The following is a 24,874-nucleotide window of genomic DNA, read 5'->3' on the forward strand; positions in this document are numbered from 1 at the left end:
TTTGTTTTACCACTAGTAGGCCACTGGGTGCAAAGATCATTGTAGTGGATTTGTGCAGAGCAAGACAGTAAGCCAGTCTTTGTAAGTGCCTTTGAAAAAGATAAGTCCTGAAGTCTAAGGCATGCTGAGTGAGAGAGTAATCAAATTTTTGTCCTATTGTTTAAACTAAACAGTCTAGACAGGTTCTCCATTGTTCCTGTCCCCAAAACGGCTGTCCGGGGCATCACCGAGAGCAGTACTGGAAAGCTCATCCGGTTCTGACGCCTGGCTTCAGAAACTGCGGTGCAGGGGAGGAGTGGTAAAAGTGCAGAACACAAATAATGGAGCGATATAAGACCTGCCAGTTAATCTTTAGAAGGATCCCAAGAGGTGACTTGATTTTGGCCTGTGGGTACCTGAGATAGTGTCGGACTCTAAAGTCTATTTCTGAAAGCTGTGTCAAAAGCCTGTGTCCAGAAGTTAGACAAATACTGAATAGAAAGGAGGAGTAACTGGATTGAAGTGCAGGTAAAAACAGTTCAAGCCACTTTCTAAGTAATTTGAATTTTCTTTTATATAAAATGTGAATCAATATTGGATGTTGAAGAAATACGGTTTGATTTCACCACAAGTTATTCAGCTAAGTGCAAATATTACTGGGTACAATCGTATGGCCTTTGTTATACAAGAGGTCAGACTAGATGATCATAATGGTCCCTTCTGGCCTTAAAACTCTGTGAATACATGAATAATTTAAAACCTGTCCTGCCAAACCTTATTCGTTGAGGTAGTTGTATTAAAATCCTGTGGGACTAGTCGTGTGAGTAAAGGTTGTGGGATCAGGCCTAGAGTGAGTAATCATTATCACTTTATGTTTAAATTTATTGATAAAAGTATAAAATATTCACATCAGGTAAAGATGGGATTCTTTAAAATGGGAGATGCTTATGCAGTAATATTCCACTTCAGTTCCTTAATTTAGTCATTATCAAAATAATTTAGAAAGTTCTCTTGTTTCAGTCTCCTGAAAATATTCAGTTCTGTTGCGCTGCTATAGTTCCATATAGGAACAATTTAAAAACGTTGTTTAAAAAATCATTATATATAAAAAAGTTTCTTTGTGTTGTTAAAATGATAATAAATTCAAGCTCCTAACAATATGGTAGCTATAGGCCTGTTAAAATTGTTGTCAACTCATCTCAATGCACATAATTATCTTCCTTTTTTTATAATTGATTCCTAATAATCACTTAGTTTTTAAAAGCCGTAATCAAAGGACTTGTTGATGTTTGCATGGACAAGAATACTGGAAAGTACCATCCTCTACAAACATTAGAACTTATTTTGAAACATGATTAAAATAAGTATCAGCAGGTAAATGACATGGACAACGTTGGAGTTATGAATTTACGTCATTATGCCGGAACTCTCAGAAAGTAGTTGGACAATAGCTTAGTTGACTAGAAGTGACTTTTAAATTCAGTTTTGTGAAATAACTTAAAAAACAACTGTATTGCTGAGACCTTTCTACTAAGTGAGCATTGATAATACTTTGTCTTGCAGCTTTTTTTTTTACCTTAATATGTTTTATATTGCTTTTTTGATTTAGCTGTACTGTTCAGCCTGTTGTACAAAGCGAGGAGAACCTTTTGTATTATAGCTCTGAAAGCAGTCATTAAGGCTTCAAAATTTCCTCGGCATGTGGAGGAGGAGATTGTTCTTTGGATTCTTGTTCTTGCAACTTGTCTGCCCATATCCCAGTGTATAGATGCATAAAAAATGTGATAAAGAAGCTAAAACTTCACTGAAGGTGCTGTAACAACAACTAGCAAGCAGGAAACAAAAGTATAATTTTTATTTGCAAAGCATCCTGTGGCATGTAAAAGAGCATCAAAACACACAAAACAGCTTGTGCTTTGTTATTTAAATGACAGTCATCTTGAGTTCTTGCAGCCAGGTGCTGGTGCCTGCAAGTGTGTGAAATGGAGCTCTAGAAGATTGCTGTCCCTCTCTGTTCATGATGATTTCCAAGGTGGCAGGAGATTTTGATGGTTTAAGAAGTCCCTTTGTTGTCAAAGACAGAGCTCAGGGCTTTTTTGGTGGGGGGAAGGGGAAGGTGGCTAGAAATGTGACTTTTTTTGGATTTGATAACTAGACACTCTTGTTATATGTGTACATACTTTGAGGTAGGCGTGACCTTTTATTTGCATTTTATTCTGCAATGGTGAACTGTAAAATCACATAATCTGCCTATTTGTCTCTTCCAGAGGAAGAATTTTATATTAAAATGTTGTTTCTCACTCATGATTTGTTACTTCAGCGATCCCACATGTTCATCTGTGGTTTTCTGCACGGTTATCAAGTCCCTCTGCCCTCTACCTTGGACACTACTTCCGCAGCAGCAGGGTGCAAGGCCCTGTACAGTAGTCGGTGTCCCAGCGTGCAAGTGCGCAGGAATGCTCGTGAAAGGATGAGTGCTACATGTCAGGTGTACTGTATTCCTAGGTGCTGTAGCATAGCAAAACAGTAGAATGCATGTTCTGGAAAGTATATATTTTTAAATACCATCTTAGCTGTGAAAGAAGACTACTGTATAAGTGTATGCATAACTGGAGTTTTCAGACTTTTACATTATTTAATTTCTTGATATTGCATTTTCTCACAGCGGTCATCAGGAGGCATTTAATAGCATATTTACTATTGTTAATAGTATAACTTTTGAATAATTTCAAAAATGTATAGCATAAAGCATTTAGATTGCATGACAACCATAACTGAATTTCCCAGATTATTTTGCGTTTGTTATTTCTTGTTCTTCTGTTTATTTTTTTAGATAGAGAATGATTGGAGAGTAACCTGAAAGGAAGGGTTTGTTGGTTGATAGATTAACTGATGTTCTCACACACAAATTTTCGCACGTGTCTGAATAGGAACCTAGAGCTGGTGGCCTATTACAAAGAAAAGTTGGAAAAATTATTCTGTGTTAACACGGGGAAGTCTAAGCTAAATTCTTTGTTTTATACTTGGAGAACTTAATATCTAAGCTCAGGTTTTATCATCATTGTATGTATCAGATGTCTTTTCTTCAAATAGTCAATATATTTATAGCTTTCAGATTTTTGATCACTGTTCTATCTAGCATATTCTCATATTTGGAAATCTGAAAGCTGTGAAGATATTGACAATCTTGAAAAAAAGTATCCTCTCATAACCTTAAATTATCTCAGGTGATTACTGACTCTGAATCATCTCCAGAAAGTTTAATATTAGAAAATTTCTTCTTTTCCTGGTGTCGTTAGTGTCCTTATCATACATCATCATTTTCTCCTTCCTCCTCATGTAGATAATTCTTAAAGAGGTATGATGTGAATGAGAATCTAAGAAAGGGGAACTCCTGAATTTTAAGAATTGATTGGCTGTTGCCCCCTTTGGATAGTCATTTAGTTTTGTAATGTGTTTCCTCATCTGCAAAGGGAAGTTAACATATGCTTAACAGAGCTGTTAAGTAACTTCATTAGTGACTGGCTTTAAAGCTCTTACAGAGCTACATATCCTTCTAACCAGCAGTGAGCAGTATCTTGGTCATAGCAATTAGAAGATTTTGTAAGAAGACAAATCAATGAATTATATGTTTCTGGTATTTGATAACACTGTGCTAGGTATATACATGGCCTTTTTTTTTTTTTTTTTTTTTAGCAGTCATGTTTAATTATTTAGTTAACAATTTTAAAACTATTCATCCATTTTCCTTAAAATAAAATAGCATGATCAAATTGTTTTACTCTTTACTTCTCAGGAATATATATTTTGCTCAGCTGTTTCTTAGGATTCCCAGTCTGTAGCATATTTCCTGCTGAGATTGTCAGTAATGGAGGATTTATGGTATGGAATGATTAACTGAATTAGGTATACACTCTAATATTTTCTTTAGTAACGAGTGCAGGAGGATATTGAAAACTAATGTTATCCTCCTACGTTTTATAATACTTTCAATTTCTATGAAAAATCTTGTCAGTGAAATGACTTAATTTTACAGTGAGAGATGCTACTATTTATATAATATGTAGATGGAAGAAAAGTGATAGCTGAAGTTGTTGTTTGCACAAGGGAAAAAAAAGAGTTGGTGGCAAAGGTTGGAATAAAAAATAGGTCAGTCTTGATTCTTACCTTTGAGTCCTAACCATAAAACTACTTGTTTTTAATTAAAATGTTTGGTATCATCATCTTCAGGTGAGTTTCTTCACACCCTTTTTCTTTAACAAAGGAAAAGGGTTGATTTTTAGTATTATTTACTATTCATTGAAATAAGCTTTTTCCCCTCATTGTTTATAATATTCTTGTCATTAATTTTTCCTTTATTTTAGTTTCCGATCTGTTGTGCCAGATGCTGCGCAAATGTATGTGAAGGCTTGGACCCAGCTAGAAGAGATTACAATGTTAAAATATCAAAACTGTATTTCCTACCCTCTGAAAAATATATCTCCTGTTGGAGCTAAACTACAATGCAGATTTATAAAGGTGTAACATAGATACAAATGGACCGAGTTTGATTTTTAGGTTTTTAATTTAGGTTTGAAGCTCTCTTTGCCTTTCTCTGTTGACATGTTATAATTGCGTGAATGAATTCTCATGGTTTGCAACATCTGATTATTATAAAGATCACATCTGTCCCAGTCTTGTCATGGATATGAATGGAAATCTAATTTAAATATTACTTTCATAATAATCTTATAGCAGCCTAAAGTTTATATTTGATAAACAGAACTCATTTTTCAGACATTTTAGCAGATACTGTTTAGAGTATTTATTTAAATATATATTTTTAAAAGGTTGGACAGTGGGTGGTGCAGAAATGATAATAAAACATGATCTTGCCCATTTGTGTAAACAGGGTCTTTCTTTTGTGAGCATGTCTTGTTAACTGTCCTTCGCAGAGCCTTACTGGTGCCTCGTGAATAATTTGTTTAAACTATGCAGTACAGGTTCCTTATTTTAGCACTAAGACTTACAAAGGCTTCTTTTAGCAGCCTTTAATTTTGTACTTATGTATGTGACATAGCCTGTGGCTGTGATATCTACTGTGAATCTGCAGTTGTTTTGGGATGAAAGAAGAAGGCAGCTGGAAACTCAGTAGCTACATCTAGCTGTCTACCTAGAGAAGGCCTTGATTTCAAGTTTATCTAAACAAGCTCGACTAATCCCAACTATCTAGGGGGATCCACTGTCAAAACAAGCAGCATGGCCCTAAGGCAAACACAACCATACAGAAATGAAGGCTGGGACTTCCAATACTCCAATGACTGCATACTGGAGGCTTTTTTTTCCTGAAAGAGAGTAAGAGAGGTAGAATTTGCATAATGCCTTTTCATTGGAAACTTTTGGAAAGCTGACAGAGGTCCAGCTTATAGCTCTGTAGCAACAATACAGAGTCTATAGGAGAATCCTTGAATGACCTAACCATATTGAAAGAAAAAATGAAAGCATCGAAGTATAGCCAAGTGAGTGTGGAAAAGAGGGCTGCTGCATTGTCTAACATCTGCTCTACTTCTCGTTAGTTTTGTTCTTTGGTATTCTATGTGGACTTTGGAGAAACCTAAGACAGCCTAACATGAATCCTATAATCTTCCTTCTGAATATTTATGTAGTGTGCCAGCCTCTAAGCTGTCCTTTGCATCTTCCTACTTCCCCCTCATTTTCATGCTCTCAAATGAGGCCAACATTTCAAAAGCTAAATAAATGTTTGTGAATGTTTATAAAAGATTTGCATAAATTTGTCCTTGTTTGACAAAGATCACTTTTTTCTTATGCCAGTTCTGAAATTTTTTAAAGGTTTCAGTGCTTGTCTTGACAACAAAGTCCTGCCTCGGAGAACAATGATTGCTGATTAAGGGGCTATGCAGTTGGAGCTGAATAGAGCATTTGAGATGATGTCTAAAAGGGCCAGTCATCTAAAGCCAGAATTATACCATTTAGCAAATGTTAACCAAAGTAGATATTTAAAGCTACATTTTTGGTGCAGTATACCTGTGCAACTGACTTATGGTAGGAAATCTTATGGTGAGAGAAGTTTGTGGTTATTTGTTAACAGCTAATAGTTCTCACATAATTTTTCCTAAAAGTAGAAGTGAGAATATTCCTCATTGTTAACTTCTACATGTTTAAAATATATTTCATTCAATTACTATTTCGGCTTTCTGATGCTGCCATTTCTCCTCTGTAGCAGTAGATAAATGTTAATGCATGTAGTTGCAGTTGATCTTTCTGCTTGTTTATATAATTTTTCAGTTCTTTGTGGTTTAAGACTGGAAGCATTACTCTCTCCCCAACAAATGTAATTTTTGTTTGTAACATGTTAGCTAAAATCCATTTGTCTTAAGATAAAACTAAATCTTAATTTGGGCAGAGGGTTAAAGATGTTTGTTGAGGGAGATCTCTGAAAACCTGCTTAAATGTTTAGTTCAGCTTTACTTCAAGATTTGTTCTAGTGAAAAAAGTACTAGTCGTTTCTGTTCTTTTGTTCTATTAGTTGAGAGGTTGAAGTTGTCATTAAGGCAAAAACTAGAGCTACTTCTCTGACACAGTTTTTATCACATCTGCTAGGCCTGTGTCCCAGGAGGAGCTGTGTAGAGCAGTGAATTCAGCATAGGCCCATTATCTACTGTTTTTGCGTATGTTGTAAAAAGAGTGAGACCTCAGGGAGGCTTGAAGCCTCCTCCCGTGTAATGTCCAAGTCAGATTTGAAGGACTGGTGGCAGGAAAGCTTTGGCCTTGGGGTGTGAATTCTAAGAAAGAGAGTCACAATTAGGTTTAAAAAATTCAGGGATTTTGAGCTTTATAATGAAATATGTTTTTAGTAATGCAGGAAGAAAAGTTGCCCATCTGTGCACACGTTTTGTATACTTAAAATATTTAAAGAATAGCAGGTCTCAATATGCTTAAGAAATGTTATTTATTTCATGCTATTCCTGTTTCCAAAATTGTGTGTGTATCTATATTTTTGTTTTGTTCTTAAATAACATTTTCCTGAGGACAAGTGGTTGCCTTCAATGAAATGATGTTCTAATTTCACACTGAATACCCCTCCCCTACCCGCCCCCAACAACATACCGGAAGAAGTGACTTTTGTAGAAAAACCCTCCCCTTATTCTAGGTTTATAATTGCTCAGAAAGATAATGGATTCTGAGAACACTAAGCAAATGGAAGAATTACTGCTATAAGGTTGTATTCAAACAGTAGTAGCATTAAAAAAAAAAGCGGCCATAAAACTCAATTGAGGGAATTTAAATTAATGCTACTAGGCACATTATACTCCTCTTTTTTGGGGGTGGAAGAGCTTTCTATAGAACTGATTAAAATTCTTAAAATATTTTGACCATTATAAAAGTCAGTAATATTTAGTACTGCTATAAGAAGTAAAAATAAGTAACTATCAGCTTATAAGCTTCTAGAAAGGTTTTATAATAGCATCAATGAAAAATGAAAATTGACATTAATATTTTAACTGAGCAATGATATTTTGAGGGAATTCATGTGTGTTTTTTAAGATGAAAAAGGATCTAGAGAAATCTTGTTTTCAAGTTTATTGCTCTTTGCTTTCTCTGCTGCTTCATCTTGCAAACTCTCAAATTTTTGTTGTGGCTTTGTGATACTGGTCTTTGCATGCAGGGTGCTTTCTTCTTAATTTTAAAATTCATTTTATAAGCTGTTTGCATTACAACATTTATCCTGAATTTTAACTGTATAATTACATGACATTTGTTAATTCATGTGAATAATCTGTCATAATAATAACTTTAGCAAAATATGAAGGAATATAATAAAACTAATAATAAAGTGCAAACTAAGGTTCAGATCTTCAAAACAAGATTTACTGAACCCTGTGTTGAAATTAGTGATTGAATCTGTTGTGCTAGCATTGGTTTATTACATCTGATATTCTTTAAACAAATTTTTGATGTGTGACTACCTTTTCATTGTAAGCAGTTGCTTTGTTAAATGTTGTCTAAAATAGTATTCTTAGCAAAACATTTTATTGAATTTCAGAAAGATGTTCCCTTTCCTTGGAAAACGTACATGAATTTCTGACCAACTCATGAATTTATAGTGTTCTAGATTATTTTATACTTTTTTTTTTTGTTTTTTTTTTTAAACATCCTTTGGGCTTTAAATGGAGTTGTCATAAACATTGAGTTGGTTATTAGGGTGAGCTGACAACTACTTTGAATTCTTAAGCCTGTTTTTCCATTGCAGTCAATTGTTTAATTAATTGTTAGCTTAAAATTTTCAGAGAGATGAATTAAATATAGAAGCAGTTTACAGTTTTGTGGTTATAAGGCGGATTAAAGTACAACCCAAATTTTGAAATAGTTGGGTAATATTTTGCTTCAGTTAATGTCTTAGCACTCTTTTATGCTGTATTAACATTTTTGCTATATTTAAATTTGATGTTGTTTCTTAGCAGATATAAAAAATATGCAGAACCTTTTAAAGGTGAATTTGTCTGTTAGTTCCTAATTTTTACTTTACAGTAGTTCTGAGTTTTTAAAACTAACCCGTTTTGCTCTGTAGTTGTCGGTTGAAATAGCTCTCACAAAGTCATCCATAGTTGCTTGCCCGTCAAGTCAAGGAGCCTGTTACCTGTCCTTGTATCCCTTGATTATCAGTTCTCCGTCCCATGCAGTTGGCTTTCGTTGTTCTCTTTTTAACCCCTGCTGCTCTCCAGTGTCCCCTTCCTTTGTCAGTCTCCTGATGTGCTCTTGAAACGCTCTTCGTTTCCCTCCGTGCTAAGGGATGATGGGTTTCATGCCTATTTCGTGGATTCAGAGGGTATCTCAGACTGGATAAGTTGAAAATTATTTGTATTTCCATCCTCTCTGTTTAGCATTTCACTTACGGCAGCCTCACCAATACTTCACCTCTGGTTTAAGGTCAAGGAAATAAAACTCACTTCATGTTCTTTTTCGTCACTGAGTCAGCTCTCCATGGAAAACCCATCTTGTTTGCCATGCTCCATTCTCTTGTAATATGTGAATTGTTTTCTTCTAAAAATGTTGTATGGACTTTCTGAAATATGTTTTTTTCCATGGCATTCCCATAGCTGAAATTCTTGTCTGTATTCTGGATAACCTTTTCAACTTCGTCTTGCTTTTCCTCAGGTTTCCCAATAGGCTTCCAAATACGGGTCCCCAACTTGTTGTGTTTTATGTGGTGTATTGTTTCTCTTCTCTGACTCAGATTAATATTTGAGTGTCTTGCCCTAATCATTCATAATGTTTCACAGATCTTCTCTGCCTGTTTTAATTTTGTTTTACTGCAGTTTCTACTCAAACTTTTCCTGTTTCACTTTGAACCTAAGAGTAGACTAAGTTTGGAACAGTCTGCCCCTCTTATATAAGACTCAACAATTTGCATATCTTTTTTTCAGTGCATTTTTTTTAATTTATTTAATCGTACCTGTAGCATATGATGTTTGTTACTGATGTTCATTTGAAAAAGAGAAATAAAGCAGTCCTGTATACTTAGAAGGGTCTAAAGTTCTTCCACTGACTTTGAAATGGGAGTATATAGTGAAAGGTGGCGGGGAGGGGTTGTTTTTTGTTTTGTTTTTTAAAGACTTGAATTAAGATGCCCTTTGCACTGGGTGCATATTAAATTCACAAGTGAATATGCAAGTATATTCTTCAGCAGCAATCAACTTTCTCTGCTGTCTACTTATATCAGTACATAGACAATCCAGGATGAAAGTTAAGTGTGCATTTAGCAACCTTGCTTTGCATACCCGTTTAAAGCGTGTGTGTGTGCGGGGGGGATATGTTTTCACCGGCTGCCTCCCCTTCATAAATTGCTGCGTGACACAAAAGGGCTGAACACTGTATTCCTGGCTCATTTATTTTGAAAACTTTGCTACTGAAACCAAACTTAATCAATGAGCTCTGTGTTGTCTCCAATAAGTTATGTACTGGCTTTATTGATTGGGAAGGATTTTAGAAAACCCGTGTGGGGTTTATAATGTCAGCAGTGTTTTGATTATGAAAAGAGCTGGAACCCTGGGACATGGAACCAGGTGGTGTATGTCCTAAAGCCAGCGGTGCCACGGCTAGGCTCGGTCCCCCAAGGGACGCAGTTCATGCCCTGCACTTTAACTGTGGTGCTGGGCTGCTATAGATGCACTTTTTGCTCATTAAAATGTTAAAAATCAAACCGCATGTAAAAAGATTTGCGAAAATATAAACTTGGGGATTGATCCAGAAAACTGGCATGTGATACCCTAGAGACACTGGTTTCAGCTACGGGGTAATTTATGCTTTATCGGCTGTGTGTCCTGGATTGTTTTTTTTTCGTTTTTTTTTTTTTCCCCTGCTTCTTCTATTTTTTCCCCCTTTTTAGGGGGTTCATTTTAGAGCAATTTATGTATTTTTTCTTTAGGAAAATATGCATAAGGGAATAAAGCAAAAAAACCAGGCTATTGACACTACCTCTATCTTTCATGTCAGGTAAAAACATGAAAAGGATCATAAGATGTCACGGAGGGGTTCTGGGTTTTGTTTTGTTATATTTTTTGTTAGGATCCTAAAAAGATGATGATCCTGCTAGGCTTTAAGTAACCACCCACCTAAACAGGTCTGTAGGAAGATGTATTTTATGTAGACATTGCTAATATATCAAAATGAGTAATATTAAAAAAAAAAGTATGATTACATGCCCAGTAACTAGTCTGTAACTTGAGCAAAAATTGAATTGTTCTCCAATAACAGTATTTCTTACATGTAAAGTATCAGTATCCTTGCTAATTAAAATGTGATTCTGTATGTGATTTTTTTTTTAATAGTTAAAACTTAAAAAATGCCTCTGTGATTAACCTGAACTAGTTGGTTGCCTCAATTTTTTGAGCTGTAAATCAAGCAGATAATTCTTTGCATATAATGAGTGGCAAATTATGTATGGTAACATTATAAAACTTGCATAATTCTATTACTGAAAAGTTTTATTTTAAGAGACAAAGACAGTGTATGGCAGTACAGATTAAGTATATTGCCTGTTTAAGTGAGAATTTCATTTTCTGTTTAGGAAGCTATAAATATCAAGAAACAAGTGCAAAGTAAGTTCTGTGTGATATACTGTTATCCTACAATACTGCAATGCTGATGAGATGCTAAAGTGTTTCATCATGTGAATGTTTTTACTTGCAGTTACAATAATTATTTAAATCTTACTTCATTGCGGCAATGGGAAGAATATATTCTGCCATATTGAGATGACTGTGATGAGCAATTTAACAGCACTGCCTTGTTATCATTTAACACTGTTTTATTTCAAAATTCTATGTAGCAGCTGCGTGGCTTTATTTCTAAAAATAGCTTTAGATATGCAGTCATTATTTTGAGGAGAATTTTTATTGATAAGGCCAATAAACATATAGATACTTCACTCTCTTTCAATTATAATTTTGATTCCTTTAAAATATTGGGGTTTTTTTGCAATTTATGAATTTAGTTTTCAGTTATGAGTAAAGGACAACTGTGTAATAATTAAAATTCATGAAAATAAAGTTTTAGTGCATTAGCAAGCATATGAATTTAGGGTTTGATTCAGCGATCTGAATCGTGCAGCAGACTGGTTAGATCCCTGTGGAAGTCAGTGAGGCTCTGCACATGGGTGAACCCAAACACATGAATAATGTCTTTACAATCAAGTTGTTATTTTATATCAAAATACATATTTCTGCAAAGTTTACTCTGAAATCTGTATAGTTTCTTTGCAAGTTTCCTGCTGAAATAAAAGGAGACTTCATTGACGTACATGGCAGTCTTCAATATATCTTTTCTTGTTTTTTAAAAAACAAAAGGTGGTTAAATAATCTATCAATAAACTGGCAAGCACTCAAAGCTTCCTTCTCTGTTTCTACCTGAAATCTTGTTTAAAAACTTGCCACATCTTTGTTGTCAAGAGATTTCCAAAGTAGAGTCTGTGAGCAGTTGAGCCTGAAACCATAGCTAAGCATGGGAGACGCTTCTTTGAATTATGTAGGCGGAACATGTTCTTGCAAGGGAGTCAATATGTTTTCTGCTTCATTGAATAGGTTATTAGATTGATGTAGTTTATTTGTTGAATGATGGAATTGGTTTTAAAAATAAATGAAGCGAGAAGCCTCAGTTTAGTTATTGCTGATAATTTATCAGATGGTTTATCATTTAGTCATGGTGATCTTGTTTCAGTTTAAGGCAGACGTATTATTTACATTTCAGGTGCTGAGATATGTAAGTGTGAAGGGGAGAACAGGCAATAAATTGGTGGTAAATGTTTGCAAACCTTGTAGCCCTTATGGTGGATTACATAATACAGAATTCAAACTTTGGATATAATCGAACAATATAGTGTAAACAGATTACTCTGTATATTTTGAGACTTACATATCTTTCTGGTTTTGCCCCATTAATGACAGTATCTGTTTAAGGTTTTCAAGCTGAAAATGATTTTTTAATTATAAGCATTTCTCTCTTGATCATATTTTCAGACTTCACCCTTACACTTTGAGATCATACAAAGGTTGTATTTAAAAGTTTCTCTAAGTCTGAGGTACTGCTTTGCAACATCTAGAACATAGTTTGTAGATGAAATAATTTGTGTTTATTTTAATATACCTTATTTTAATCAGTCTATTAACACTTCAAATTTTATTTCAAATAGTAGTACACAGTGTTAAACATTCCTACTATGAGACCTATTGGCTTTATCTTTTGTTATTTATCTTGCTGATGCTAGGAAGCATTCTCTAATCCCCCAGACCTCTGTTCCTAGGTAACAGGCAAAAGCTGTGCCAGCAGAAGTGGTCCTGCCAGGCCAAACCCATGTGGTTTGGTGTTATTCACTATGATCCATATGGTCAGGGTAGAGAGTGTCCCTAGAGAGGTGTTAACACTCAACAACCCAACCTCCTCCTACTCTTTGGAGAATTGCTGGATGGCTCCTGCTGCCTGCCCATGTGTGAATCTTGATTAATTTTTCATTTTTAATGAAGTTTGATCATGTTTATTATTTCACATGATTGACTGCCTGGTACTCTTTCCGTGTAATTGATAAAGCCCATATTTCTTCATCTGTCTCCTGTTTCTTCAGGGCAAAGTTGTGAAATTGTGCGATGTGGTTAATATTAGATTTATTGGTCCCATTAGATGTATAAATTATCTCTTTTTCTCTCCACAGGAAGTTCTACAGACTTTGACCAAGTTTTGTTTCCCCTTCTATGTGGACAGGTAGTGTTAGATTTTCAAACTTTACAAGAAAATAAGCTTGTCAATAAAACCGCTATAGAAAATAAAAACCATACCATTCTTAATGTTCTGTCTGTTTGACTGTGATTTAAAGCACTCAAGTGCAAAATATAGTCTCAGTATCCCTTTTTCCTGGGGTTTTTATGGGCACTATCAAAAAAAAAAAGTTTTAAAAGTTTGAACTGTTCACTGGCAGCAATAAAAGTGCATTTTGTTTCAGTTTTGCATAGTATTTGGATGTTAAAATGCTTGAGTAGTAATCATCAAATATGCAATATCAAAACTTTTGTATACATACATGTTTGATTTCTTAACTGCCAAAATTTAGACAGAATAGACAGAATAATGAATTATTAAATGCTTTACATTTAAAGGCCTTTTGATTTTGTTGAAATGCTGGTGGTTTCCTTGTGGCTACTTAATGTGGCTTCTAATTTTTTTCTGAAAATAAAGTAACTTCTTGTGGATTTGACGGGAACTGTGTTCCACTGAGAATATTAAATTTTTGTAATTTAGAAAACACCAGAATGAAGTTTTTTTTAGTTTTGTTTTTACTTTGAGTTATTCTTGATGATATAATGGAGAGCACAAACATTCAAATTTTAGCAGGATGCACCACTGTTCCTGTCACATAGCAGCATCATTTAATTGGTTAGCGTCACTTGTCTTGCAGCTAACACTCCGAATATTTTTCATTGCTAAAATTGACATTAATTGTGATTAGACTGTTAGAAATGTGTTTTTTCTCATTTCAGTGGAATTTGTGATACTTACAGTAAAGTGATTCTCTTTGTAGATCACATCCATTTTTAATCTGAATTATCACTTATTGTATGAGCCATTGTTTACTCAATTTTTTTATCCCACAGGCCAGCTTGAGCAGGTATTTTTAAGTTATCTTGAAAGACTCTTCACTAGTTTCTGTGAATGGAGATGAAATCTCACTGTGCTTCTTTGGTCTACGTAGTAAAACCACTGCTACACTTTGTCCTCCTGCGTAGTAATCTCAGGCTGGGGGGAGCCGAAAGCTTGAACTGATCATGCAGATGATATGTTCTTTCAGCCCTCCAGGTGGTTCCTGCAGATCAGGGTTGAGAGACATTGCTGAGGCACTGTTGGAGACAGTTTTTATTACCAGTGCCTGTGCTGTACCCGATTTGTACATAAAGAGAGACTTTGAATATCTTGGGCTGTCAACATGAGCTACTTAACCAGTGCTTGTTGACTCAGGTGACCTTGAAAAGCTGCAAATACTTCTGATATTTTAAAATAAATTTTGCTGATCTTTTTTCCTTTCTTAAGGGGAGGTATATATTTTTCCCACATATATGTTTAAAGGAGGTTTCCTTTGTAATAGAAACATTTGTGCTTACTATGTGTAGGTTTTTTTTTTTTTTTCCAACAAAACATTTAACATTAGAACATTTTGAAAGATGGGAAGGTTGAAAACCCATATGGAGTGCAAATGAGAACATAATGAAAAGTGAATCCCATTCCTGGAATTCTATCATTTCACCAAGTATCAGAAGCTGGAACCAAAAAGACTATAAGCCAACCATTTTTCAATGCTAATGAGCGATTGTGCCCTGTAGCATACTTAGCAATTTAAAATTGAGACTTTCAATATTCCACAATGTAAAGGGTGTCCAAAGTTAAGGATGTGGCAGCTGAGAGGTGTGTGCTACTTTTCTTCTCCTAGATGTAAAAATAACTAAGTGGATGTATATGGACTGTATGGATATACGTCAGTAAATGCTTATTGTTATGCCTTTTATGATGCAAGTTTGACTCACGTTTGAACCATATGTGGGGATTAACCTTCCAGTTAGAGCGAGAAAGAAAACTACATCACTAAATGCAAATGTATTAAATGCGACCATAATAAAATGAAAAATACAGTGCATCTTATGTACAAGTTGTTCAGCTTTTAGCTACTTCCAGGTTTAGAACTGGTCAAATATCTGTTTTTAGAGGCTATTTCTGGAACTCAGCGAGTGACAAATTTGGACTACTCGATCTTTTCTTTATTTACTGTCATCCTACTACTGATTATTTGTTTATGCATTTCTTATAACATTTAAAACAGCTGTTGAAAGTATTGAACGGCTGGCCTCGTAATGAAGTGACCTCAGACAATGCTTTAATTTCCCCTCAGTATTCTCACTGAATATTTTTTTTTCTGCAGTGAGATGGAAAGAATTTACTTTTAGAAATATTTTCTTCAGTTATATGTCAGAAAAGTTGTACAGTTGCGACTTACAGAGCAGATTAGCACTTTCCATTGGGATTTTAACCCACTGCATGTGCCTGAAGAGCAGTATGTTGGATCAAATTTCCAGTTACTGTCATTCTTAGTCCTCAGGGTGAGTTTTCTTTATATTGTGTTTTGTTCACTCTGAACAGAAAGAGAGACAAACATTAAACCAGTTTCAGTAAGGCATTGTAAATATTTGGATACTATTTCCAGTTAACTAGATTTTCATTTTACCTTGTTGTTAGCTTTAACAGTTGTAATATTAGAATCTCTCTATAATATTGAGAGGTTTTAAAATTATTATTCTTAATGTAATAGTGGAGATACTTTCTGATTGTTCAAATAAATTAAGATCATAGGAGAACAACTTCTGTGGGAATAATACTCTGTACAGGAGATCTCTCCAGGATCTCTGGAAAAATGATCAGTATGAATTATGAAGAACAGATACTGATATAAGCAGTGAGAAGTGCTTAGCTTCTGAAGAATTGAAACTACCTTTTCTTTCACTAACTCACAGGACAAAGTACCATTAACTGTCATAGAACATAGGTTTTTAAGTCCTGCTTAAATGATACCCTCACTTTATACCCTTTCTTGGAAGTACTTTTACTTAGGGAAGTTTAATTTACATAGCCAAATTCTGTGTAATGTGCAGTGGCACACTAGGCTTTCAGTGGAAACTTCTTGGTGACACTTCAGTTCACTGACTTTGAAGAAAAACCATTGTTTAACATCAGCAAATGCTGAGAAAGTATGTAAGGCTTCATATGTGCCTCTTCAATGTCTGCATGTTTCATAAAACAGGGTAGCAAAAGCTGAAGCAGTACTCTGGCTTTCACCAGATCACAACCTTAAATGATGATAAGACGTCAAGATTATGAGGCAAATCAGGATCTTTTGAAGGACGTATCTCCTGCATATCTAATCGTTCTCTGTGCTGAGAGTTTTGGTGCTGAGACACTCTAATTTTTTTATGTTGAAAAAAATGCATGAATGCCATAGATGCACTAGAGAGGAGCCTCAAATTTCCGTTAAAAACTTAAACATTTTCAAGATTATGTAAAAATCTTTCTTCAAAGGAGAGGAAGCAATGCAAGCAAGATACAGTAAAATTAGTGTACTTCACTGAGCTTGATGGAAGTAGCTCCTTCTTCCCCATAAGTGGTAGGATTTAACTAAAAGTTATTGGTCATAGGCCATTAACCTATCAAATGTGTTCTGCTGGCAATGTTCATTTTGAATTATAGTCAATTTAAGTTGAATATACTCAATTTAAGTTGATTTTATGTATATATGTACTCATATTGTTCATGTTTAGCATAAGCTGAAGCCTACAACAACTTTAAATTCAGTGTTTGTTGAGTTACCAGTTTTGTCAAATAGCAAATAGTGAGAGGAACTGAATCAGATCCTCCCAGGTGAGGAAATATTCTTGCAGACAGGATGAACTGCTTCAGAAATGGTCTTTGAAGTGAGCCTCAGACATGAAGGCATCAGAATCCCTTTAAAATGAGGAAAAGTCTTGGTGTTTTGTTTTGCTTTTGTTCTTGTTTTCCCACTCAGCCTTCATAAAGATATTTTAATCAGATAAATTTTCCATGTGAGAGAAGTGGTCAGAAACCACCGTCATCTAATTGCCTTTTCCTTGAGGTGAAGGACATCTAAAGCTCCTGTACGTACCTTACTGAAAGCAGAGTGAACCATGAGTTTTCCTAGTTTTATAGCCACAGGACCAAGGCAGAGCTGTTCTCCAACTGCAAGAGGGAGGAACTCCAACTTAATCAAATTTCAGGCCAGGATTAATTTTTATTACAGTCAGATATAGCTATTCATGGGAGATTTTGAAGATCTCGCTTCCCTCCCCTTTCCCCAAACCCCAACTGTTATCTGCACATTTAGAGATGAGACTTATGGTGCTTCCATCCTGCTAGGCTCTAAATAGAATTCCTTCTCATTTGAAAAGAGAGCTATGGATCTTCTTCGGATTTTAGGAAAAAGCACCTTTAATGGTGGAAAGTTTGCTTTGTTCTTTCTGAATCTTTATTGAATCTAACTGGGGCCCTCCCAGTGGTCTGGACGTTCTGCAGCACTTATGGACAAGTGTAATGAAGAAGGTGTTTTCCCCCCACCCCTCCTTTTTTCCCCCTCAGGTGTTTCTTGGATGCTCATGATTTAGGAGTCATTCACAAACTAATACAAAAGGACAGATGCTGAAAGTTTTTTCTCCTGAAGAATAAGCCACAAATAGGACAGCTTATTTATTTTACATAAAGCATTTTTTTCCAGGCTTTTCTGTTTTTTTATGGTGATACTCAAATTTTGAGATGTGTCACTACAGTTGGACTGCAAAACTGTAATAAACATGGGATTCTTCTCTACAGACCTGTAAATAATTTTCCATGTCTGATGTTAAACCTACATGGATTTCTTAATTCCTTAAGAATTCTTTTCAACTTCATCTGTGGTTTCATGCTTTGGCAGGGGTGGGAGGGATTTTCTTTTGCCACCTTACAGTGGCAGTGCCTAGTTATAAATTTTCTTCAGGAATGATGTGGATGAAATAGCTCCTATTTTTTTTTTTCTTCAAAATATTTTAGTCAGTAAATACTGCAATGAATGACTGTTTCAAAATATATTGTTCCCCTCTTTCCCTCAGCAAAGTCTTGCAAAAATACTTTGGTTAGTGTATGAATAAGAAATCTGACTTTTTCAGCCGAAATAGTAAATGAATGGGCTAGTTTTCTGTATGAAGTACTGGCAACTGAAACTTAGGCAAGACCTATCAGGAATGTTTAGTTTGTGCAAATTATGTAAATGCAAGAATCTTTAAATTTGCTTTGGAGGAACTTACCAACTTGTCACAATCGTTTAATAAAACAGCTTCTCCCTGCTGCAAATGAAGAATGTTTGTTTCCCTGTTCCATAATGCTAATTGTCAGCTAGAATGCTATTTCTCACACACACACTGCTCTCAACCTTGTTAAAATTAAGCATATAATCCCCTTTTAAAACACCATACTAAATCACCATAGTAACATTGCATCTAAGCTTTACAGATAAAACGTAACACCAGTAAGGGAATTTTTGGTATCCCCCAGCAGCTCTCTATGTTTTATAGAAATGTTTGCTCTGTTGACATTTAGCATTGGGTAGGATGATAGTACTTATACTGTCTAATTCTCAGGCTATTGAAAAGCTTAAATTTCTGTCTTTTTGTTTATCTGTGAATTTGGAGAAGTTCTTGGTCTCCATTCCTGCAGTGTTTTTTTTTTTTCTTCCTTGGTTGGGATCCATCAAGGGATTCTTACTTCTAAGCTGCATAGTGGAATCTTTTTGATCCTGATCCCAATTTTGTTTCTGAATGTGCCTATTTTGCAATGTTTTCGTTAGGCTGAGTGTATAGACTTGCACATAAATTGCTTATTGCATTGTAGATGGCATCATAGAAGAGAATATTTGCTCACTTTTAAGGCTTGTGACTTAATTGGTTGAGTGGCCATGAATTTAATGTACTTGGTGTTTTTTTTCATGTGGGTAAGATTGACTAGTAAAGATGCATATGTAAATGCTGGTCAGTTTTACCAGTTCTCAGTAGACCTAAAATAGACTAGAACATAACCTGAAATATTTCATGGTAGTGTTAATTTCATAGCATTTTAAAGTGTCAAATAGATTAAAAGCCTGAATGTGAAAGTTCTCTCATAAGTATATTGTTCCTGGCTTCACCCCGAATGACATATCTGACAGTAAAACTACATCTCCACAAACTTGGAGTGAATTTGGCATGGATTTTTATGGAATTTGCCATCAATGTACCTAAACTTTTGATTAGCTTTAAACAAATGTGGTAATACCTGAAGAATTCAAAGGCTTCTGTCCATAATGTTCAATGTCTTTCATTTTGATAATAAATTGTATTTTAAAAGTGCTGTGCTTTAAATGTAAAGCATCTTATTTTGAAAAAGTTGTTTCAAGCATCACCTTCTAAGCAGTAAAATACTAATATGAATTATAGGGTTTTTTTCTTTCTTTTTTTTTTTAAGGTGATATTTTGAATCCCTTTTTGTGTGTATGTGTGTGGTTGTTGTGAATGCATAGCTGCAAAGGAGAGTCATCTGGAATGGTTCCAGTTACTGGACATTTTGGAGTGATGTTGTATTTGGTGTACGTGCAGAATTGATACATGAATATAATGCTTGTACAAGTCAATATACAAATGTTAAAAACCAGCATGTTACTAAACATTATCTTGCTCTTGAACTAAACTAATTCTTGAACAAAGAGTAATAAGAAATACTTTGAATTATGTGAGAGAACACAGGTTTGGTTGGTATAGTGTGTACTGTATTGAAGATACCTGATAGTCGTATCAGTTTTTATTTAAAGATAAATGTTTTTTTTTTAATATCCTCTCATGCTTAAAAAATAGGAAACCCCCTCCAACCCCTTTGCATATTTAAGTTTCTAAGGGTGTATATTCTCAAAGTTAATTTCTCAAAAAGCTCTGCTGAAAGAGGAAATGTTATAGGTTCAATGACTTAGTCAGATTAGATACTTGTGACACTGAGTTAGCTCAGCATTAATTTTTCCTTTTTATTCTCTTTATTTTCAGCCATGCAGTTAACCAAGTTGGCCAGAACTTTACATTTGTGCTTACAGACATTGACAGCAAACAGAGGTTTGGATTCTGTCGCTTATCTTCTGGGACCAAGAGCTGCTTCTGTATCTTAAGGTAAGTCTGTGGTTTGGCTTTTGGCTGACTCTAGGAAACAATGTTTGACTTTACTTTGTTACACTGCAATTATAATTTCCAGCTGTTCAAAATTATTTTCCTATCTGGTCCTCAAAGTCACTGCTCTTCTGCAGAAGTGGTGCAAAATATCTTGCACTTTGAGTTCTTCTGTAGATAATTATATTTGTTTGTAGTCAATGTTCTTGGGTTAACAATGTGAAAAAAATCAATGTCTCTTTGCAGTAATTTGACATGACGTAGCATGATGGCAGCCGTTATCTTTAACTGTCACAACTGATCTTGTTAAGACATTTTGTGGACATTTGTATATCCAAGTTTTATTAACAAAGCATCTGTTGGTAACTGAGAGAGTGTCTAGCTGATGCTGTCCACATCCTGAAAGTTTGTGTGAATGAGCCTCATTCTGTCTTGTTGATGGTTTTGTGGATTTTGTCCTGTAAAGACTGATAATGTAAGTTGGAAACAATGTGTTTCACATAGAAGAGGCAATGAGGTTTTACCAATTTTGGTTCTGATGACCTCCCACCGACATGCTGGAATATAGTCCTTAATTTTCTTTTTATATTTGCCGCAAAAATTATGCATTTATACCAATTTATTAGTTCTGCTAAGAACTCTTACGGAAGTGAAGATTTTCACATGCTGTCTTATGTGTCCCTTTTTAAACAAGTTTAATAGTGGTCTGCTTTCTGTTTTTTCTGTTAGTTCAGATTTAACTATATGAACAATCAGCTAGGTGATCAGATAATCGCTCAAGCAATCCCAGAGAAAACAAGGATAATTTGCTTTATTTTACCCATTGTAGACTTCTGTCCCAGTCTCTGAACACATTCTCTGCTTGGTCCTTCGCATGAGTGAATCCAGTCTAAGAACAGGAGGAACTGGTCTTTGGTTTAGGAGTACTGTATGTGTTGGCAATGGTAGAATGGGACCTTCTGCATATATGTTATGGAATATGACTCCTTTGGAGAATTTCAGAGATAATATTGCCAAATGCGAGGGAAACTATTTCTGACTTGATTGGGTTATGTATAGCAATGCCATGGAGTAGATTTTGGATTGATGTTTGTAATTTATAATGAATATTTTAGTGCCATTTGTACCAAAGTCAGATGAAGATATCAAACGTGTTGCCTTATACTTCAGCATCAGAGTGACAGGAGTGATCTGCTCACTAGACCTTCACTGAAGAAGCTTAATATTTGGAGAAATTGTTATGAAAACTACCAAAATTACTAATTAATTGTGTGAGAGGCAGGATGACAGGTGTTTTCTCACTATCTTCATTCCCTGTTTTCTCTAGTAGAGATTTCAACTATTATTAGCTATGGCAATCCAGCAATATGGACCGTATGCTGAAGACAGGAAGGTATTTCCCCAGTTGTTTTCCTGTAGCTGTTATCCTACATAACTGGGGAGCTGATTTGCTCTCATGTGGGAAGTGTCTGGTTACAGAAGGTAACTTTTCCTGCTTAATGGCAAATTAAAGGGGAAACACAGTTTAAAAAGAAAATCTGAATGAGTAGTATGAATCCCTTCTTGATTTCTCCTGGATTAGAGCTCTTTGCTGTCAGCTCCCTTATGTTGAGTGAATGCCAAGAAGAAATGGAGGAGTTATGTTGTAGTTAAATGCCTTCTGCTTCAACTCATAACCAAAAAAAAAAAAAAAAAATCAGTGCAGTTACAGCAGTGGATGAACTGGGCTTGTAGCATCATTCCTATTGCCTCTTTTTCCTGTGAACTCATGAGAAAATGAAAGATCATCATTAATGCAAATTAATGGATGGTTTAGAAGATAATGAAGAATGTAAATCAGCATTACACAGATTCACTTTCTTTATTCCCAGGACAGCAGCACATATTGTTAATGTGAATCTTTTCAGTGTCCTTTATGAATTCAAGGACACCGCCTGGTAAAGGGAGACTGTTACTCCAAGTGGGGATGGATGGGTCAAAACAGGCTGAAAAATGTGAGCATGATATCAAAAAGAAACTGGGGGTGAAAACAAATTTTTTTCTTAGGTTATTTAACACTTTTAAAAACCCAGATATTTCATATAATTTGTTGGCATAAGTTCCATACTTCATTTTTTCAGAATAAAATATATATGTAAATGATGACTATTATAATCCTTTGCACTTTTGAGGATAAGAGCAACTTGGTCAGAAGTGCTAGCTGTATTTATGCAGGATTACATGTAAATCCACCTCATTTTTCTAGTAATAAGCTGATTAAATTTGCATCTGCACCATATAAATCTAGTCAGACCTTTGTTAGTATGAACAGCAATTGTGTAATCAGTTGACAGTTAAACTAAGCTTAAGCAGTGAATGAGCTTTTCACTGAGAGTCTTGAACTTTTTTCTGCCTGTTCTACTTCAGCTTTCCTACCTGCTTCAAACAATTTATTTTTCAGAATTTTTTGGTTAGATTACTTAAAATTTGTCCTTCTCACCTGTTACTGAGCTAAAAGCATTAAATTGACCTGATGTACATTATCAGAGATTGCTGGCAGCGTTCTCTGATATCTGCATATGCCATGCCTCCAGTAGCTGCTCAGTGGACAACGGGATGGCAACAAACTTGTAGTTTTCCTTGCTGTGCTCAGCAATAATGTGAGAATGAAGTGATACTGTTGATTACCAGAGATGACATTCAGATGTTTATCAAACAGAGATTTTAAGGATCTGTCCATGGCAAATTGGTTTGGAGATGGAAAAATCATCACATGTTTAGGTTCCTCAGTGGGTAGGCAGAGGAGAAGAAGGAAATTCTTTTCACTCAGCCTGTTTTGAAAAATTTCAGTAGAGCCCTGGAAGCAAAGTTGAGAGCTGAGACAACACTCTGAAGTCAAGGTCTGGACTTGGAGTTTTAAAGTAACCCAGAGACTTTTTCATGTGGATGCAAAGTGCAGTAAGGCACCTTCTTGGAGTTCAAAAGCAGTAAAGTGATCTGCATGGATGTAGCTCCTGCTGTCAGCAGAAAGTCATTTCCACATTACAGAATAACTCTTGGCTATTTTAACCAGTACTGTTTAGGAAACTGCTTTCAAGATAGTTTTCAGAATTGTTGCAAGAAACAGCAACTTTATTTTTGGTAATATTTATATATTACCGTAATTTGTTGTGTTCCTGCTGTGGATAATATCATACAGATTTCTGAAAATTAGTGACTTTGAAAGCTGCGTCTTCTAGGTATTCTAGGATTTTCCACTAATGCAGAACCACTGAGTCTGTCTGTTTTCTAATTCTGTTTTCTTTTTCTTCTCTTGATTTCTAGCTAATCATGAAACTGCAATGATTAAATGTTGTATGTAACGGTGGTTATTTTCTTATAGAGCTCTAGGAATATTATTAATTTCTGCATTTCAGACAGCAGAGGGCAGACACAAGCACAAAACCAGTGTCACAGATGTTTTGGTGGTTTTTTTTGAGGTTCTAAACAGCAAAGAGAGGAATTAAAAAAAACACAATGAAGATATGATTAAAAAACACTAGCTCATTGCTTTAATCTGACTTTGCATCGTATTTGGGATGGGATTTTGAAGGTGAACAATATACAACGTTCTGAATTTAGTGAAGGGCTGTAGTTGGGAAAAAAAGAGGGGGGGTACCCCCAAATGCTGTTGCTTAGTCTTCTGGGACAAATTCCCCAGCCCCCCTAATCAGGCGTGTTCCTTAGTTTTGTTCTGTTATTTGTATACTCTTTTTTTTTTGTTTTTTGTTTTTCCTCAGTTTTCTATGCATTAGTTCTTTCATCAAGGAGAAAGAGTCTGGAAGGCATCAAAGATGTTCAGAATTTGTTCTTGATTGCTATTTCCTGCTAATTGCAGTGTACTGAAAGATGATGTAAACATACTGATCTACTGATGTAATCTCAGTGATTAAAAATATCTTGTTATTTCATATCTTTCTGCTTTGTTGTATTCTTGAAGCATATAGATACTTTTTGGTTCTTAAGAAGTTTGCATGCTGAGGCTGTTAATTTTAATTTCCTCGTTTTTTAGCTTTAGGTCACCTTACTGGCTTGCTCATCTTCTCAAACTCCTAGCAACCTGAGCTGCACTAAACTCTCTTGAAGCCATTGCGTTAAGTACCTTACGGACACTGTTTTCAGTGGCTCGGCTCTGTATACTACTTGAGCTAACTCTTGTGATCTAGAACTGTAAACAGCACAGACATTGTTTGATTTAAATGTGAGGAGAAAGTAATATGGAAAGTAATTTGTATTACTATCAGTAAGGGTATTGAAAGGAATAGAGTTTTATTTTGCTGCTTGGCTTCTCAAAGTTTAGGTCATGAAACTTTTGCTTATGATCTGCTTTTAGGGGGAGAGAATTGAAAATCTCATAGCTGAAATTACTGCAAGCATGATAGTTCCTCTTGTACTATTTCTCATGTTCTGAGGTTGTGTAAAGAAAATGAAGAATATAGGTTGTATAAAGTTATGAAGAGACTGCTGAACTTATGAATTTTAAATTGTACCGAGACATTAAAACATGTTCTTGTAGGAAGACATTATTTAACACTACCTACGAGTTTTCATTGTGGCTGGGTTACTTGCCTTTCTAACGTCTGTGTATTCTAGAATCTGAGATTCCCAACAACTCTGTG

At 35.2% G+C, this 24,874-nt stretch overlaps 1 protein-coding gene across 5 annotated transcripts in view; it reads left to right on the plus strand.

Moving 5' to 3' along the window:
- Positions 1-24,874, plus strand: part of DENND1A (DENN domain containing 1A) — a 228,105-nt gene that overhangs the window by 46,935 nt on the left and 156,296 nt on the right. For all 5 annotated transcript variants that reach the window (XM_067308804.1, XM_067308803.1, XM_067308805.1 and 2 more), the window contains 2 exons: positions 13,184-13,233; positions 20,121-20,240. In XM_067308804.1, the coding sequence (XP_067164905.1) occupies positions 13,184-13,233; positions 20,121-20,240 (170 nt within the window). The remainder of the gene's footprint in view (positions 1-13,183; positions 13,234-20,120; positions 20,241-24,874) is intronic.

Source organism: Apteryx mantelli, chromosome 21 (assembly GCF_036417845.1).
Source record: "Apteryx mantelli isolate bAptMan1 chromosome 21, bAptMan1.hap1, whole genome shotgun sequence".
NCBI classification, from domain to species: Eukaryota; Metazoa; Chordata; class Aves; order Apterygiformes; family Apterygidae; genus Apteryx; species Apteryx mantelli.